Here is a 20,569-nt window from a genome sequence, read left to right on the forward strand (position 1 = left end):
ATTTATCAAAACAAAAAACTCATACAGGTTAAGAACAACATGAGGGTGAGTATAGATTTTTCATTTTTGGGTGAACTATCCCTTTAACACAGTATGTGCATAATTAAAATGGTAGTTAATTGTGTGTTAATGATAATATTTGCTAAATAAAAATAAAAACAGAATACACGTTTACTTAATGGTTTATTTGGTTCAGCCTGAAAATTAAGGTTTTGATTTACAATTGCTAATTTGTAAAATGATAATGCCATTTTTTTATGAAAGGTCAAAACATGTGCCCACGCTTACTATGTTTTTTGTTTTGTTTTGTGAGGAGGAGGAAAATGCTTACAACTAAACACCCATTTGCCTAACTGCAATCAATATCATGTAGGCATATTTACCTCCACTTGGTGGCACTATTTTACCACTTTTACTGATTTTTCATAAATGGTTAAAAAATGGTTCAACCATTGCTCTTTAACTCACAAATGACAACATTCAAAATTAGTAATCGCAGAATGTTTAAAATGGCCTTGTACTATTTAATTGTATAATTGTTATCATGAAATCAGTCACCAACAGATAATTATTATAGGCTATGTTCTTTACAATAAGACCGCAAATTAATTTCAAACAATTGTTGCAGGCACAAATATAAACATACAAAGCTAAAATTGTGCGTTTGATAACAAAGGTAAATCATAAATAATATTTTTAGGACTGACCACGAATTTTGTAGCCTAGGCCTACTACACTTACCATACATCATGTCTTGTTTTTTTGACGGAGGATAACAATTTAATCCGTTTTAGGAAGGATTTATAAACAAAAGAAAATAATAGTTGAATATGTATTTGGATTTGTGCTTTTCAGGAGAGTTTGTTGTGAACAATTGATGTATATTTGTAAACTATAGATGCATATTTAGGCTTTTAATGAAAGGTGGATTTACATTACATTACATTAGAACTATAGCACTAAATAGACCAGGGTCTTTAAAGTGCCTTGTGGTGATATCTGCAATAATCCATTTCCCTTTCGATGTGTTTGTAAACATACCATAAATACCTGTAAGGTTTTTTTTTGTTCTTCTAAAAACTGGTTGAACGAGTTGGGGAGTAACTAGCCTACTGTCTGCTGCGCGTCTTGGCCAATGGCACTACTAGATCCTCCCTGCAGTGCGTAACAGCGCAATTTGGGATTTAACCAAGTCTTTGCTGCGGGGCTTAAAGCAGTCTTCAAGAGAGACGCTTGACGCTTGCACACACAATGTTAGTGTAGAGTCGGGACCCCTGTAGAGTTAGACTGCCTTTTTACGTTATCTCATCTATTGCGCTTTTCCAAACTATGACTGGAGTATTCGACAGAAGGATTCCGAGTATTAAACCAGCAGATTTTCAAAACCCTTTTCAGCTCTCCACAATGCATCACCCATCTCAGGAATCACCAACCCTGCCGGAATCGACAGCCACGGATTCTGGCTATTACAGCCCTGCTGGAGGAGTTCATCATGGCTATTGTTCACCGAATTCGGGCTCGTATGGGAAACCTCTTAATAGCTATCAGTACCAATACCACGGAGTCAATGGATCTTCTGGAAATTACACTGCAAAATCCTACCCTGATTACGGCTCATACTCCACAGCGTATCATCAATATGCCGGAACGTACAACAGGGTGCAGTCACAACCGAGCCCACAAGGTTAGTTATTTACATTAAATTTAAATCTTTATAAACTAGACCTATTACTAATAATAATGTTGTTGAAAATAGAATATAATAAAAACTGTGTTCACGTAGGCTAGTTATATTTTGACGAAGTTTTACTAAGTAGGTTACTGTATCTATATTACATTTTAATTTAATAATATTATTTTTATTTTTAATTTTGAATCATGGTTTTAAATTCGTCGTGGTTTTTAATTCGTCAGGTTGTTTAGAAAATAGAGAAAATTATTTTGTATGTAGGCTATGTATTTTGCTAAAAAGAAAAATTACAATACAAATGTAAAAAAGAAATTACTTAGAGGCAAACTCTTTTTGATTCCATGCAAGCAGCGATTTTAAAGCACTTAAAGACTTATAAATCACGCATTAATTACAAACAAATAGAAAGGTTTTATTTTTTCAAACGTTTCTATGTATTTATATAATTTCTTCTCGCCCTGCAGAAAAAGAAACAGTTGAGCCTGAAGTGAGAATGGTCAACGGAAAGCCCAAGAAAGTCCGAAAGCCACGCACCATCTATTCCAGTTTCCAGCTCGCGGCTTTGCAGAGACGCTTTCAGAACACACAATACCTCGCGCTTCCAGAGAGAGCCGAGCTCGCTGCATCATTAGGGCTTACACAGACACAGGTTAAATTTTTTAACACTTATATAATAATAATATAATAACAACAACAACTATAATAAAAATAATAATTATTACAATAATTGCTACATTTTGGATAAGATAATTTAATGCTTTGTGCAAAATGCTTTTATTTTTGCAAAACAGGCTGCATTATTTTTTATTATTATTGTTATTGTTAACATCATTGCTTTTATTATTTGCAATATTATACCAATATATATCATACGATATACCATGTGGATTTGTGTCATATTTTACTGTCCTTTTGTATAAAATTGGCCCCCAGAAACTCATAAAAGTTTTTTCTGCAGGTGAAAATTTGGTTCCAGAATAAGAGATCAAAACTAAAGAAGATTATGAAAAACGGCGAATTGCCACCAGAGCACAGTCCCAGCTCCAGTGACCCGATGGCGTGTAACTCACCGCAGTCTCCCGCGGTGTGGGACTCACAGGGTCCTCAGAGACCCCACCATCAGCCACAAAATATTAACACAGCGCCATCCTCGTTTATGGAAAACAGCAGCTCTCCGTGGTATTCTTCCACCGGGACGATGAATTCTCACATTCAGGCAGCCGGCACGTTACAGCACTCGTTGGCACTCGGACCAGGAACGTTGTACTGAAATTTGTATATTATTTTGTTGTATATCGGACTGGTGTTAACAATTTTTGAGGAATATGCAATGTATTATTATGGCAGTCATAGAAGACAGTGTATAATGTGTAAATGTGTGCATGTAATTTATTGCATTTGGAAGAATTATTAAATGTTTTAAATGGACAATGGACCCGAACACTTTCAATGGTGCCTTGAATTTGATCTCAGTGCGTGCACCCGCCGATGTGCCAGAAAATTACGAACAACCCCAAATAAATGTTCTTTCTTTAATTAGAAAATATTTTTTGTATTTTTTAAGGTAAACTGAAACGCAACAATAATGAAACTCATGATCTCAGCGCAAACAGGATGTTTGCTCGACTTTCCGGTCATTGGGACCTAAATGGATATTATCATCGTTTATGACACTGGATTGTTGTGAATGGGATTTGTAACAAACATAATGTAATTATTTTTAATTTTTAGAATAATGGGTTGTTGGCTAAGCAATTATAAATTAAATGTCGAGGAGAGTAAAATTATTTGATTTTTGATTTTTAAAGAAGCAATAGGATTGCATCGTTCAGTGTATACAATTTAATTTACATCTAATATTTATAAGTATTCAGGACTATTTATTTTAAGTATTATTACTATTATTACTACTGTTTAAATCAAGTTTTAAATATTTTTAGGACTTTATATCTAAAATATTTTTTGTTGTTAGTGACGCAAATAGTGTGTTCTTCCTTGCTGCTTGTGTCCCTTACAATTATTAGCTTTGAATGGTAGTGAGGAGGCGAGGGACGGCACGGAGATCTGAGGCAGTCTGCATGCCTGTGGGGGCAAAGCAGCTCCGGCGACCACAACCCAACCCTAACAGATCCTCCTGCTGAAAAATGCAAACAATTTCAACATCTCATTACAACCAGTTGCCGGCTGCATAAACATAGCCGTGAAGCTAAGACTGTCTTAAGAACAAGTCTGAGTAACTAGCAATTAGTTAGGGCTAATCAGTCTACTATTTGGATTTAAATTAGACCAATCTACCTTCTAATGTAACATACTTAACAGTTATGACGTCTTGAAAAAAAATAGATGACTTTTAAGGCCACACTGACGTTTTATATAACTTGAGAAAATAATCTGATTTCAGGTTTCTTTGTTTACTACAATATATGGTCAAATAAAAAGAAACTCGGCCCAGCCAAACACAAAACGTTAATATCCATGCTAAAAATATTTTTATTTAGCTTATCTTATAATATTTCTACTCTTTGCCGATTGATTTAATGACGAAATGTCTCTGGGCGGTACAAAAGATGCATACGTTTTGGTACACGATTCATCCACAAAAACTACAACCTGGGGTTGTTAAATTCTTTCCAAAATAATAAACAAAACACACACAACGATGCATGTCATGTTTTGCAAACTAAATGTTTGGTTAACAATAACAACAATTAAACGAACAATAGCAGTAGCACCACAAAAGTTGTTTGTTGGCTTCAACTGCAAGTGAATCCACCATGACAGAATCATGTAATATTAATCATTTTGTTTACCCCATAACACATAAACATACGTACACGGCCTACACATATTGAAAACACAGCACAACTTTCTCTCCTTTATTACACAGATAAACATATCCCATGCCATTACATCGAGGGCCTTGTTAAATTCCAAGTGAAAAATTTCCACTCAACGAATTCTCTGCAAAGCGTGTATAAATAATGACGGTTAGCTTTACTGGACACCCTCAACTGTAACACTCAACAATAATTATACTTCCACCAGGATTAGCACCATTATCATAATCTGGACATTTACAATTATCTATAATTTGCAAAGATGCGCCTGGTTCTTGATTGCAGAAGGTTTTTGCCTGGCTCACCATCACTAAACAGTGACAGTAATAACGGCTAATTTAGCAGGCAATATATAAGGTGTGTCGGGGTGTGCAACACTTTCACACCTGGATTTGCTTACTCAACACGCAGGACCGTTCGCATTCACAACGGCATTTTTATTGAAATATTAAAACCAGAGTTGTAGATCTGTGCCAAAGAATGAATTTAGCGAAGGTAGGTGTTGTTCTATTACCATGTTGTTTTGTTGTTGGCCGATCAGACGTTTAGTGTGTTGTTGTTTTGTGGGCATTATGATGATATGTAGCTGCTTAATGCATATTTTTATTACAAATTACTAAGATGTGATCTTTTCGCCTTTGTTGTAAATCGAAAAATTGTTTATGCTATGTTGGGGTTACACCTCGCTGTTTCTCCTTTCTTATTACATATCTCGCTCTCACACAACCGCGCGCGCACACACACACACACACACATACAAATTTAGAATACGCAATGCTAACGTAACTCCCGTTACATTTTAAGCGTCCTTAGGTTGTTTCTAATAGCAAGCTTGTTTTGCGGTCATGTATTTGTCCCAGCTTTAAGGATTCTGTATTCTGCAGCTTTCTCTCTCTCTCTCTCTCTCTCATTAGATTTCCCCCAAATGACACTGCATTTTACAATGTTTTAAATTGTAATTTAAATGGTAAATTGCGTTTAAATTAGGTATATTTTGTTGATATTGCTGTGTGCATATTCCTAAAAACCACAAACTAACAAATGTATTTGAAATGTTTCTTTACATAGGTTGCCATATCAGACCAAACATTTAAATGAACCATCCCAATCTGTTGATGAGGAAACCTTTTTAGAAAATCAAGCCCCATTCTCTGCGGCTGGGGCATCCACGATTTGACAGCTGCAGGGGCTTCTCGTCTCCCTATTCAACATTGTAATTTCAGATAATATCCCAAGCGTTCACTCTTCTCAGCAATTTGTACATGAATAACCGAATAATTTCATCTTTTGTTTCGTCTTTGCCACTTCAAATCCAAATAAAGATGCCTTTTAGTATTAAAAGTGGTAGAAAATTACAGGTAATTATCTTTGACGGTAAAAACGCTGTAATCAGCGGGCTACATCAAAAATTACCCTAATTATGTCTGCATTTATGAGAATAGAAAAAAACCCTCTCTTGGATAAAACCCATAAATTGTCCCAAATATCTCCTTCATATTGAACGAGACTGCAGCTGGATGCTTTGTTCAGGATCGATCCTGTGGCGAAAGGCATTCAGCTTCTCGCAGATCAAGGCAGAGAGAAAGGGGAAAAACATTTTGTCAATACCTTAATAATTGGGCATGAGAATGACAAGATGGACAAGATGCAACTCTATTCTGTAGGAAAATATTGAGAAACGACAAACTGGGGTAAGCGGTCTTGTTATTGCTTCAAAAATCGTTTCATTTAACCCGTAGATCAGCATTATACAAAAATGTATTTGTATTGTATGCAAAAATTGTATTCACATGCAATTCATATTTCTTTACGAAATGTAAATCGTTTGTTAATACTCATTTGATGGGAATGTTTTACTGCAGCGTATTCCAAAAATCAGACTTAAATTCATTGTTATCATGAATTTTATCAATCCTTCAAAAATTAAAGGCACGACACGTTACTTGAAGTCATAGTTTACTCCATTTATGACAAAAACATATAAAGTTTTTAACAGCTAAAATCCAACAGTATATTTACAATCAAAATGCGTTCTTGTGCATGATCAGAAAACATCTACGCAGGTTTGAGTTCGTTTTCAAATGCGACTCAAGCAGCGCATGTGTGACAACGTTACAGTTCCTGTCCCAGTTTCATGTTAGACATGTGTTTGCTTACAAGTCAAACAGAAAAATTTAAACAATCCGTTAAAGCTGCTACTGAGGAGTTCATACGGTTTAGGTCCAAGGTCGTACGTTCGCCAAATGTAAACTTCTTTCAAATGATTTCATCCCTTAATAGTACAGTTCTCTATCAGGGATTTTACGTCGATGACAATGTACGACTCGAGCGCACGTGGATCGTTTATCAAAGCGCACGTGAACTGGGCGAAGACAGGATGTGAACGTCAAGGCCTCTGGCCTGAAACCGAATTGGCAACCTATCTCTGCATGGCGTCCTGATGAGGCGAGGAGTACCAGTGTGAGTAGCCAGGCATGTAGCTGTTAGCAGACATGTTTACTCCTTTAGAGGAGGCTGAGACGTCCCAGATTGGAGGAATAGCTGGAGAGCGCGGGGACAGAGCGATGGAGCCGGGTAAAGGGTCACTCTCATGAGGGTTACCGCCTTGTTTTAACAACTTCTTGAATTTGGACCTTTTGTTTTGAAACCATATCTTTACCTAAAAAGAAACAAACAAGCAAAAAAACAATAAAGCGTTAAAATGTAAAAAGGGCGTCTAATATATGGTAACAATGTGATTTTCTTGTCAAGATAAAAACTGCTGCAACCTTTAAATCTATGTATGGCAACTGAACTGAATTTATTCGTTAAGTTACTCAAGATATGTATTTATTGTTAATAACAATAATTAATATAAAAAATAGATGTAAATGTATTATTTTTCCTGAATGACACAAACAATAAACTCTCACCTGTGTCTGTGTGAGCCCAAGCGAGGCAGCCAGCTCCGCGCGCTCCGGTAAAGCAAGGTACTGAGTCTGTTGAAATCGGTGATTTAATGCTTGAAGCTGCAAACTGGAATAAATCGTCCTGGGTTTTCTGATCTTCTTGCCTTTTCCGTTAAAACGTATTTCCCCATTTTCAATCACTGTTGTTTTTTGCTGTTCTGAAAAAGTGAATATTCCACAAGTAAACATACATTACATGTGTGACAAATTCAAAAAGTGAAATATGCGTTTTTAAAATCATCTACAAGCATGCATAATATAAACATCTGGAGCAGTCTAACGTTATTATATTGTCATATTTAGGAAATTACATGTAGTGACATGTCGAGACGGAGACAATTAGATGCCAATTATAATTTGCAGTGGTGGGTAGAATCAGTGGCACTACGCAATAAATCATTTTGAGGAGAGCACCGTTATTGCGAACATCCAGGGGCAAAATCACTGACAATGTGGAAAAAAAATACGAAAACCAAATTTTTCAACCAGGGGTAAGACGCCTTAAAGCTACTAGTAATTCATCTTTGTTACAATTTATGTAAGTGTTAATGAACGGTCTTTTGTACGCGAAACTTCTAGTTCTACAAAACACAACGAAAACAGTATATTTGCGCATTTAAAGTACGCTTACCTGTGGCGTCTAACCTGGTCTGCGCTCCGGTGGCGTTACTGTGGTAGGACGGCAGGTATGGGCTGTGGTGTGGATGGCTAACATAGGAGTAAGAGAGCGACCTGTTATATGAGTTAGAGCCGGAGTACGGAGAGCTGTCGTGCTGGTGATGATGATGAGACCCGGAATGGAGACAGTGAAGCGGATAATGGCTGGCGGCCATCGACGGGGAGCTCTGTTGTGAGTGCGATTGCTGTCCAAACTCCATGAAAGCAGATTTCGACGAGTCTTGAGCCTCCAGACCGTCAGCCATCGTAGTCATGGTCATCATCAAATTTTCTGCTTTGAGAGCACTTACCCCCTATCTCTGAAGTCCAAATGAGTCCTTTCGCTGTGCTCGTTTCTTGCTCTCCTTGCTTAGGAGATATTGCGTTATTACCTCCACGATGTATTCGTTTTTTGTCCTGCAATTCTCACGCGGTATAGCGGAAGGTGGGCTTGAGTAAAGGCAGAGATTTTAAGGTGGATTCTGTTAAATTTGAGTCCTTGCTTCCAGACTTGATGCAGCCACTACAAGTAAAATGGTTTGTCTCCAAAGGGCAGCGCCTTCCGATTGGTCATTCAACCTAACGTCATCAGTTCTCTGCTTTAGCTGAGACTTCACAGTGAGTTAACCTACCTTAACAGCTCCCACCGTAGCCATAACCATGTGGAGAATAATAATGCTGGGGTATCCCTCTGATATTCAGTAAATTCAGAAATACGACTCCGCAGACAATGGTGTGCTCTGCCATTGGAGTAATTAATCACAAGAAGTCCACAAGCGAATGCCACAGTGGAAAGTACATGAATTAAGGTAGACCAATGTAGGACATATATAGCTGCTTTTTATTGCCATTTGTTCAAGTACAATGGACATTTTCATATAAATGGAAATCTCAATGCAAATTAAAACAACAGCAAATAAATGATATAGCATAAATACAAACACCACATACTATAATAAATAAATATTTATACAAATATATGCGATTTGATAATAATAATGCCTTATTAAAGCGGATACTTAAGTTATTTATGAAAGAGTATTGAGTCCTCTTTAGAGAGAATTCACACGAACAGTTAAATAGCTTCAAACACGTCAGATATGGTTTGGTTTAATTAAGCCCCAGTCACTAAAAGGCCCGGGTTAGTGACAGCTTTTCCTTGTAGTAATCAGAAGCCAGTCACAGCTGAAAATATATGCAAATTACGAGTGCAGTTTGTGGTTTGGCAAATCGCGATCACATTATAAACCGCGATGTAAATATACCCGACAACTGCTACGTTTATTCATTCTCATTTCACTCAATTTTTATTTTATAGACAACGCGTTTCTTCACGATGTGGCATGAATTTGCTTTAAACTGTAATGAAAAAGCAATTATGGTCGCAATCAGTTATATCCCAATGCTCTTTGATTATCCGTTAGACTGTATTCAGAATGGCGCTATAAAATTAAGAACAATTCGCCTGTAATGATTATGGACCTTGCTTATTTTGGGAGGTGGATTAAAAGTGGATATAGCATAAATTATCCTCTAATTATACACCAGTGTCGCCTCAATTATCCTCTTATCAAAAATGGTAGCCCTAAATGCAGCATTTAGTTTCAATTTTCTCCCTTTCTGTAACAAGAACTGCGTACCTTGCTATTATTACCAGGGATGTTATTTACTTTGCCGGATTTAAGAGTGCACAACCGGCGTAGATCACCATTCTCCATGGTGGACTGAACTTAGTAGACAGAAAGGCAGCTGGTAGCTCTGAAACACTTGATCCTGTGGATTTGATCTTAACCAAGAAATTAAATATTTACATCAGAAGATTCGTGCCAGGTAAGGATGTAACAATGTGTAGATTTATATATAATTTGTTCGTAAAACAACTAAATGTTTTCTTGTTGAATGATCGCACAACGTGTCAGTATTTGCATGAATGCAATTGTTGAACAAGTTAACAATAGCAAGAATAAATGTGATTGATTATGGGAGTTTACATGGTGCTACATGCTCGGCCATTCATGACTGAATCTGTGTACGTGACAAGTCTGAAGATTTTGTCAGTAAGTGAGAGTGAAACAAGATACAGAATCTTCTCTAATAGAGTTCTTGCTGGCATTTTAGGTGCTTAATTGATCGGGACATCATAGTGCAACATCAGTAAAATTATGTCGTTTAATTACATATAAATTATCAATGCAGGTAAAGGAAAATGAAATACAGATCTATGAGGTGCTCTATGAATAAAGAGCTTTGGATATTCGATACGTATCTGCATTATGACAAGGGAATTTGTTACAGCATATTTTGACCAAAAGAAGCGTATGTCAGTTTTTTATTTGCTGCTCAATGGCCATAAATCATATTTTAATTTATAGAAATTGTATTGTCTTAAAACACGCAGAAGAATGAACTACATGACAATAAAAAAACAAAATGGACACCTAAAAGTAAAATGACAAATATTTTGTTTGAAAAAAAAAACAATAAAAGGTCGGTCTTAAATGTTTCCGATTATAAAGAGATTTTAATGAAGCAAAAAAAGAAAAAGTTTCGACTTGCTTACATAAAAATAAGTCAGAAAATAGTCATTACGTTTTTTAATATTAATTCTAATTTTAAAAATAAGAACATTATTATAGCAAAATATAAACAAAAACAATAAATAAGCATCAAATTACATAGCTGTCAATTACATCGGTGTGAAAATGCCAGCGCTCGAGTGCATGTTTGTGTGTGCCCCTATGCAAATGCGTCTATTTGAGCCATAAAGCATTAACTCAGTCATCCAAATGCATTCGTTTTTATTTTAAATCACATTGGTAAAGGGCATATTATACGAGTCGAATGGAAATTAAGTCTTCTACATTATGAAGACTAGAGACTTGCCAATCCAGCAGAGGCGGTTGAACATGTCTGCTCTTTCAAATTCAACCCACCGAGAGTGTACACAGACAGGCAGGCAGGCGTCGACGCATTACCATGGCTGCTGGGCAGAGGAAGTGGCGAGGCAAAGCAAAGGCATATGGATAGCACGCGCAGCTGCCGGTATTCTGTAAGATATATCTACGTATGATATCACTATATTAAAACGCACTGCATTTCAGGACTGTTTTTCCAAGTAATATTTCTTGTAAAGACCATCAAAAACGTTTCTTTACAATATAATGTGAGAAATATGCATAATTTAATTAAAATATTCACCTAGAGATTATAAAAGTTAAATTAATAATTACTGACTTTTTATCGTTGAAATGTGACCTAACAAAAGACCATAAAGGCTATAACCCGCTTTTTGTAAATGCATGCATAATTTAAACACTGCACGTGACTGACTGTGTTCCTCAATGTAACTGCATGAACAGAGGTCAGGTTTTGGTTTCAAGACAGTCCTTTCTGATAACCATAAGTCCACTTTAACCAACGGAATTAATATGAGCAAGGCCTGTATCGTCCCAGAGGCAACTTTTTCTTATTTGTATCTGATGTATATTCATCTCTCTAATTGAAAGTAATGTTATTACATATTTCACCATACCAATATAGAGCAAAGAATCTTGTTTATCTGTGAAAATAAGAAAAACATTATATGTAGTAAAAGCTTGAAAGGATGCTTTATTGTTCAACGTAAAATTGCAGCCAACGCAGGGCGCATGTTGCCTCTTAAGCATTAATTTTCAGTTCATCTAAATGAACGCGACTCAGATGAAATATCTTTTATCTTTTGAGAATGTTGAACAATCGAGAACAGTGGTATTTTTCGGGGTTCTTTTTCGACTTAATAGAAGACATTATTAGCTCTGACAGCACACGGCTCAGGTCTGGGGGAGAGGATTTTCTAGAGAGATGACAGACAGGAAGGCCAGCAATCACAGGCTTTTTTATCCCAATGTACTGTTCGATGCCGTTTATCCCTGATGATAGAAAATTGCTCTGTTGCCAGGACGCGGCTGCTGAAATAGAGGGCAAGAGCAACATTTCCATTTTCCAGTTTGAAAGCCATTGAAATGAATTAGCAAAATGAAAAAAATCCAGCGGTAAACAAAAAGGGGCAAGCAAAGATCCACTTTTTCCTTACGCCGAGACCCTTTTCATTTTGTACATTTTCGTTAGCTGATTTTCTGGGGCTTTGAATGTAATAATTGCAAATGTAATAGGGCTTCTGATGTGCACAGGAGATAATGACGCATTTTTCAATACATTCTAAATATAAAGCATAGTGTAATTTGTTCCTGTTTGTATATCTGTGTAACCTTTGATCACATATTACCATTTCGAAATAACACTTCATTAAAATAATTTAAAGGACAAATGAATAAGCAATACATTCACCCAATGCATCTTGTGGAAAAAAATAAAATAATCGCATATCAAATGAATATGCTTTATAATTTTTACACGTGATTGCCTCGCACTGATATTATTCTTAACTTGTAATTCATACAGTCTTGGAAGAGTTTGTCAGATTATTGCTTATGACAGATTGAAAACACACCCAGGGAATGGTTGGTTTACATGTCAAAACAGACACATGGTTTATTGTTATTTGGACATGTAGTGGCCGACCACAAGATGCGCACTTGGTAAACAAGCGCCAGTAAAACAGACGTTGCTCAAGACGCACAAATAACCAACTTTACTTGTCCAGACATTTCACAGGTGGGAAAAACTCACGTTTATAAGACTGACAAGACAACTACACATATAATCATAATTTTGATAAGAAATAGATTCAGTCGACATTCCTTTCTGAAACAAGATTTCTTGTAAATATGATTCTGGCAGTCATTTTTACGTTTTACTTACTAGTCGCCAATGAAGAGCAAAAAGTATACTATAAAAACTAATTATAAGAATATAACTTTGGAATATATAAAATAAACAAAACCAATAATTATTATAATTCAATTATTATTTAGGCTACATTTTTATTATCGAAATGCAATAAAAAATATTTAATAATCGTTGCCATTGTATTTAATCCCTTAATTTATGTTAAAGGTGCACGCGTGAAAATCATTTAATAACTGCAAAAAAGGCCCGACATAAAATTGTATCTAAAAATAACATTGAATGAAGTATTAAGCATGAAATCGTATATTTACTGCACCATCCTTTAATGTCCACAAATTCCTCTTTGATCTCCAGAAAGCGTGTGAAATCAATGACTATATTAATATTTACGCTATATGGAGATACTGTGGCTTTGGAAGGATATTATTTTGCATTAAAGTCTTTGAATGGGCAGGTGGCTTAGCCCAACGATGTTTAATTTATGCCCGCTTCACTTTACGTACTATTAAGTAAAGCTCTCTCTCTCTCTCTCTCCATTTACTTGGCTTTTATGCTTGCCTGCATTGTCTGAATATACAGTGGCTTTTGGAAAACATGTCCCGCGATACATTAAGGTATTTTTGTCCATGGTCATTATTTATAATCATTGCTATTTGCTGGCTCTGACAGATTTTGATCTTTGACTGAAGCTGGTCCAGCTAATCTGTTTAAAATGACCATATAACATTTCTTTATGCGTTCGTGACTTATCCACATTTCAACTATTTTTAATGGCATTTGCTTCATTAAGTTGATATATTCGAATTTTATAATCTGAGTTCAAACACAGTTCAATATCAGTTATGCGTGTTTATTTACATTACAAGATATAATGAAGCTCATGATGTTTTGTGTTGGCATTTAGTGGGCTGATATTGCGTGTGATTCAAGTTTCCCCGATCTGAATTTCTCAAGGTCAGGTGAGGAAGTGCCACAAACAATGAAGCACACACAATAAATGTTTGCCTGAAACTCAAGAACAGGGAGTTAGACGAGGCGTAAAAAAGCAGAGAAAAAAGTCACACCTGGAGAACCGCCTCATGCCTACTACATTCATTCTCCTGCCTTCATGGTTCACATGAAAACCTGTCTGCAAGAGCTGCATGCATTTCCCAAGCTCCTGTTCATGGCTTCATAATCCTAAACCACAACCAATAAAACAAAGACTAGCTTAGTTAATGAAAATTTTAAATTCACTTACAAAAAGTTCTGTGGGAGCTAAAAATAATGACCAGTTACACCAATGGAGCTGTGAATAATAATAGCTATTCACCAAATAAAGCTTGAAGCCAGGCATACAAGCATTTACATTTAGATTAGATACTGCAATTACATTAAGAGAACATTACACACCAAGACAAGTATTTTGCATACATTTTAAGAAGTACTGAACATCAGCCCCAGTATAAGTATGCATTATTGCATAGTACTTATGAATATGTGGCTGTACAGCAATTTATTTATTTGCAAAAAAAACCCTAAAACTGTGGAAAAAAAATAAGGCAAACAAGCAAACAAAAAAAGTTATATATACATTTGTTTTCTGATTTGTTAACTTACAGGACAAATTTGGTAAATACTGTTGAAGGTCAAATAATCTAGCTTTGTAAAAAAATCTCAAGCACTTATTTTTATGAACTTGTCATTTCAATTCAAGGGTTTAGGCTTTTCCCAATTTACCAAAACACAAGCTGGTAATCATAGTGATAACTAGTCTTGGAAATGCATTAAACCAGGAGCTCATTCAATCAATGTGAGATGAGGGTGTGAATCAATGCTGAATATACAACTAAATTATTCAATGGAACGATCATACAAAATATCCAAGAAGCAAAAGTATGGCAGCATTCCATGAGCTGTATGACAGCAGGCATAAAACTAACAACTATGCAAAAAAACATGTTTTATGTAGGACAGAATTATGTGTGACTGACTGTGGGGTGCATGGGCTCAGAGCTGAAATCATCTCCATACAGAGCAGCAAATATGAAGGACAGTGGGATAGTTGTTCAGGTTTGGATCTGGATCAAAATGGATCCGATCACACCAGACTCTGGGCATGTGGCTGTTTAAATGGCATGAAAGGAGTGAGCTGTCAATCTTGATCCCTCATGCCTACCTCAACTGTTTTCCATCCTTTCTGAAAGCCAGCAGATCAACTTATGAAAAATAAGGCAAACATTTGTGGGGTGTGTTTGGGGAGGCCAGAAACCCCCTGACTCTAATATTCTAGCCAAACCTGCATCCTTTGATGTTTCACAGCTGTTAAAAGTGGCCTTACCAATAACAAACCACAAATGTTTCTTTCAGCGTGAACTTAGCGAAAAATGTTCAACTATGGTATCTTTTTAAATAAGGGATTTGGACAATGGTTGCACTGCATACAAATCATTTTCATTTTATTTTTGGTTGCAGAAAAAATGATGTGAGTGTACAAATGTATACTATACATTGATTAAACGTTATGTTATTTGCTTGATGCCGTCCGTTTTCCAATTCTAAAACCTATTGATGGAAAATGACGGACCTCATCTCCCAGCACACATCCTTTCCAGCACCCCCTCAGTCACCCCTGTTCGGTTTCTACAGCTGCAGTGAGTGAGATATGACCAGAGAATTGGCCTCTGGGAGAGCAGCGAGCCATCCTGGTGCTATTAGGCTCGTGGCTAATAATAGGTGTTTCGGTCCGGGGGAAGATCAATCAGGGGGAATCATGGGGAATGTTCTGAGGAGCGCTTTTACACATCTGTCCAGATGGATGAAATTACACTTGTCTGTTTTTAGTTGCATTACTCCCAAATTGGCTGTCTACTTTTTTCTCTTTTTCTCTCACTCTCCCCTCATTCATGTGTCAGTGGTCTGCTAAAAGGATTCGGCACTAAACTCCCCTTCATTTTAGTCTTTCCTCACTCAGCCTGCCCTCTCCGCTCAGTCACCTTATTTACCTACATGGCGTTCAATAAGCTGTATATATATAGAAAACTGCGTACTTAAAAATGTGACAAAGGTCTAGGCCTCAAATTAGTGATTATATCTTAAATAATTTGCATATTTACATAGAACTCAAGTGTATGAAACTTAAAATTAAAATCAACAAATATAAATTGAGATACTGACTCAGTAACAGCATTTTTCCTGGAAAGAGAAATAAATGTATGACATCATGCCGTATATAACAATGGGTTCCAAAATATGAGACCATATTGAAAATCTAGGTTTTATTAAGTTAACTCCCCAAAGGTCAAATTTCCTTGCTTCCAATAAAGCACACAAGATGATTTTGGAAAATTCTTAAATTGTGCTGGGATAACATGGATTATGGGCAAAAACTTGAGGAGTTTATAGCATACCGGCATGTGAAAACCCAGCTAAAGTAATTTTTTTCTTTGATTTACTGTATGCTTAATAAAACGATCCTAGAGAATGTAAAGAACATTCTGTGAAAATATCATCTTGATATCTTTAATACTGACCTAGTAAGGTCATGTCATAAACTGAAATGAGTGAAATCAAACTTTGAAGCACATAATCTTATAATTTTGAGACGTCAGATTGGATTTCACAGACAGAATCACATTTTTAAGGCAAAAACAATTCTCATGTCACCAAAGATGTACTTTTACCACAACATAATTGTCTACACACTACAGATCCAACATGTAACGTAGGCTTATAAAACACTCTGAATGCAATCAAAGGATATGTGAGAATGTGTGAAACTGAGGCACTGAAATCTCGAACCTCTGAATAGCTGAAGAGGTAACCACATGCTGGACGGGCCACCTGTGATCCAGTACTGGCAGTTATCTGGCACAATGTGTCAGTCAGAATGTGGGGCATAGATACCGAGAGGGGTCATTTACAGACTTTGAAACAGCTGTATGCATCTGTGATTTCCAAGGAAGGCGGCTGTCAGTTTGAAATATTTGATATTTCAAAGTGGCTGTCTGGCGAGTTGTATTGAATTAGCCTCTTTAAGATTATGCCCTTTGCATATGCTGCGTTCTGGACTAATGTCACTTCTTTCAAAACGTAGAGACTGATTTGCTTGTGGCATGAATTTATATAAGTATCTCCGCCGTAGTCACAATGGGCTCACGCTCACAATACGTGCACTCAGAGAAATTACCTCTCGGAAAGACACAGCAGGATATTTTTTATCAGTGAAATGACTATTGTACATTATTGTTGATTCTAGGCCTGCGGAGAAACTGATTTGAGATGTTCTATATTTGATTGGCCAACATTGAGAGATATTTCAAGCACTGAGCAGGCAGTTTGATAAGAAATCTTTAGAAAGACGCAAGCTCGATGACCAGAGGAAGAAAATCGAGACTCCCCAATGTGTTACCCCTAGCAACGAGTGAATTAGCATTGACATATGTAGCAAGGCCATGGAAAGGTCTCGAGGTATTTGTATGACTTGAAAAGTGACAATCAAAGCAGATGTAAAGACATACTCTGTTCAATTTATATTGAAATCAGCTTCCTTTATGTTTTCTAAGGAAGAGCGGCAGAGTTATAATGTATGTATTTTGCTCATTTTACTGTGCTGCACGTTGCGCCTGCGATGCCGGGGCTCTCATGTTTACCCCCTGCTGCGGTAAACAGAATGCGCCTCTCATAGTGGATGCATTTCAGGGCACTCACAACACGCTAGCAACGCTGACATAGCCTCCCTCATTTTCCGGCACAAAATTCTGTTCTCGTGATTGCCAACACGCATAATGATAGCGACCGAGGTGTCCCACTGACGTGCCAATATTCTCTCTGTCACATTGCAGGAGATTCAGCGGTGACCCATCCGGAGAGCCTGCCATCTACATGCATCAGAAGCTGTTTTGTTAATAGAAATACAGGGCGGATTGCATGATCCAAGGCATGGAGCAGCTTGCCGTTTCCTCTCATTACAAGGCCGCCTTACCAGCGAGGAGGAATATGCATGAATACATTAAAAGGTAATGAGGAAGCTGTCAGGAGAGGGTTGTTCAGGGCAGTGCTCTGCATCAGAGGCATTGGAGAGCTTTCAGACTATTACATGATGGATTTGTCATCTCAGCATGAGAAGGATAAAGGGGTGGAGTTCAACAACGTTACTAACGGCAACTGTTGCAAGGTCTTACTTGATGATGATGATGTGGTTGGCTGGTGGTAACCAACACAAATGAACTAGATAAAGCAGCACCTCAACCTGTATTATTTTTTTTTTGTCTTTATCTGCTCAAATAAATGCACAACAGGCTTTGTCAAGGATTGTGAGTGTGTGTGTGTGTTACAATGTCTATCAATTTTAAGATTTTTTTCTTGAAGAACAATACAACATCAATCGTATTCACACCTCAACCGTATTCCCTACGCAGCAACACAACCACGTGACTATTGATGAAGGCGATGTGGATTCGCATAATGGAATGTCATGGCAACAACACCTGGCAACAGTTTATCCAAGTCCTCATACCCAACCCCTCCCCCAATCTAAAGCACTGGAACATTATTTCTGTGAGACAGAAAGCCCTATGAACAAATAATGGGTGAGCGCCAGTTTAAATAAAGTATAGTTTATGACTTGTGGTCAGGACCGTCTCTCTTTTTTAAAAAGTGTGCTGCATAAAAACTGCTGCCAACATTTTTTTCTCCATACGGTTATAATACAAAGTCGTTTTTTCCCGTCCTCACAGTAAGAGATTTAGTCAATAAAGGACCGGCAGCAGACCAGTAGTCTGCAGCCACAGGAGAATGGAACAAACCACACACGCCAAAACAAACTGGTGTTCCTTTGGATTTTTTCAGCTTGGGCATTTTAATAAAACATTTACAGTCCTTTTGAGCAGGGTAAATGTTTTGCGAGCATGCCCTCTTTCCCTCTTGATATGAATCACCAAAAAGACTGAAGGGATTCATTTTTTTGATAATCTATAAAATTATTGCATGACTACCCCTTTTTACTATTGCATTTACAATAGGGTCATGAGTGTTTGATTTAAAGCATGCTTGAGTCCAGCTGTTCTGACCTAATGTAATTTACAAACAGTCGGGCTGTGGGATATCAAACCAATTATTCAAATTAATTGTACAATACACTAAGAAACAGACATGGCAATTTCCTACTTTCATTTTATGTGCCATGCAATTATAGATAATCATAAACTGTCATTAAGTAACACTAGGCTTGTATTAAGACTCCAGTCACTGTCTTGAAGAATGAAGGTGTCCATTAACACAATATCCTTTGTAATAGTCATCATTGGCCTTTAAACAATGACAGTGAAAACAACAAGAAAAAGAAACGCAGTTTTTTTTATAACTAACCAAAAACAGCCATCAAGCACTTGCATTACAGCCAGTTATGTGTCAAACACTACAATAAGTCTCCAGAAACAGCTACTCAATTATTTGCCCGCCACAACCTATACATGAAGAAGTGGTGTGCTGCAATTACAGCTCCGAGAGTGAGAACTTCATCTTAAAGAGTATACACTGTAACATAAACATAAGTAATGTTTCATAAATCACTTTTAGACCCTATATTGGGGAGTTAAGTTTTATGGATCTCTTTTAAGGCTGGTGACCAAAACAGCAAAGTACTTAAGAAGAATTAATTTTTCCACCACTCAAGTGTCTCCAACAGTTTTAGGTGGGAGAATTAAAGTGGGGAGCAAAAAATGAGCGACATTACACACCAGCGCAAAATTTGGGGAAAAGTCATTCATTTTTATATTCACCCATCAAGCCGTTGAGTGACTTATTGTATGTGTAGTTTGTACTGTAAAGACATCTCTCTGCACAGACAGACAACCTGGAGTGCAGTAATGTGCATTGACTCAGACAGTAGACAGACGGTGCATTTTACTTTAGTACCACTCAAATATAAAAAGGGGACACATGTGCAGAGAATTATTCATGTTCGAGAAGAATTCAATTGAGGTTATCCTAAAAAAGTTTGCACGTGGGGTTGTTAAGGCAGGAACACAGCTCCCTTTAACCAGTAGGATTCTTTAAAAAGACAAGAGTGCTGACTGAATCCAGTAATATTTTGATTTCATTCTTCCTTTAAACAAGTGTGCCAACAAAATGCTGAACATCTCTCATATATACAACTATTTAGGCAACTCATTTTATATTACCAAAACAATGACTGATTTTATCTCCATGAGTTGTTGCTCCATTTAAACTATTATATCAATACATTGCTTGGGAACTGTTCATTGACAAATTGTTTTAAGAGTTTTCAGTCACAGCTTGTTTATTTTGGGTGGTTCTAAGTGGTCCTATGAAAATAGAGGAAAGGGCCAGTCTGAAACAAGTATGTAAAAGGTGCAAACCTGACATCAGTTCTGCGCAAAGCACCAAATCACATCAGCATCTTTAATCTGATCACTTATATATTTTTTAATAATTTAAACAAGTCTTCAAAAATTCTCCCTTTGAGACTTTTCACACATTATTAACACTGGGTAAACATTTATTTTACAGTATTCATGTTTTACTCCAGCTATTCAGGTTTCAAGGGTAACAATTTACAACAAGGAATTTGTTAACATTTGTTAATGCATTAGCTAACATGAACTAACATGAATAACTGTATTTGCATAAACAAACCTGAACAAATA

General features: G+C 36.8%; 2 protein-coding genes and 1 long non-coding RNA gene across 4 annotated transcripts; 2 read left to right on the plus strand and 1 right to left on the minus strand.

Annotated features, from left to right (window-relative positions):
- Positions 1-1,218: 1,218 nt before the first annotated feature.
- Positions 1,219-3,493, plus strand: dlx5a (distal-less homeobox 5a). The gene is made up of 3 exons (XM_065282287.1): positions 1,219-1,684; positions 2,155-2,339; positions 2,649-3,493. Exons 1-3 carry the CDS (start codon positions 1,330-1,332, stop codon positions 2,958-2,960), a joined length of 852 nt encoding a protein of 283 aa, XP_065138359.1. The 5' UTR covers positions 1,219-1,329; the 3' UTR covers positions 2,961-3,493.
- Positions 3,494-6,043: 2,550 nt separating this feature from the next.
- LOC135781318 (uncharacterized) lies at positions 6,044-18,534 on the plus strand. Of its 2 annotated transcripts, none has more exons than XR_010545136.1 (2): positions 6,044-6,218; positions 17,744-18,534. It is a non-coding gene; the product is annotated as an uncharacterized lncRNA (long non-coding RNA). The 2 variants fall into 2 exon arrangements; XR_010545134.1 differs by lacking the exon at positions 6,044-6,218 and adding an exon at positions 9,640-9,962.
- On the minus strand, positions 6,462-8,724 carry dlx6a (distal-less homeobox 6a). The gene is made up of 3 exons (XM_065291728.1): positions 8,107-8,724; positions 7,440-7,633; positions 6,462-7,186 (listed from the first exon to the last, which is right to left on the minus strand). The coding sequence occupies exons 1-3, from the start codon at positions 8,414-8,416 to the stop codon at positions 6,947-6,949; spliced, it is 744 nt and encodes a 247-aa protein (XP_065147800.1). The 5' UTR covers positions 8,417-8,724; the 3' UTR covers positions 6,462-6,946.
- Positions 18,535-20,569: the final 2,035 nt, after the last annotated feature.

Source organism: Paramisgurnus dabryanus, chromosome 19 (genome assembly GCF_030506205.2).
Source record: "Paramisgurnus dabryanus chromosome 19, PD_genome_1.1, whole genome shotgun sequence".
Lineage (NCBI taxonomy): Eukaryota > Metazoa > Chordata > Actinopteri > Cypriniformes > Cobitidae > Paramisgurnus > Paramisgurnus dabryanus.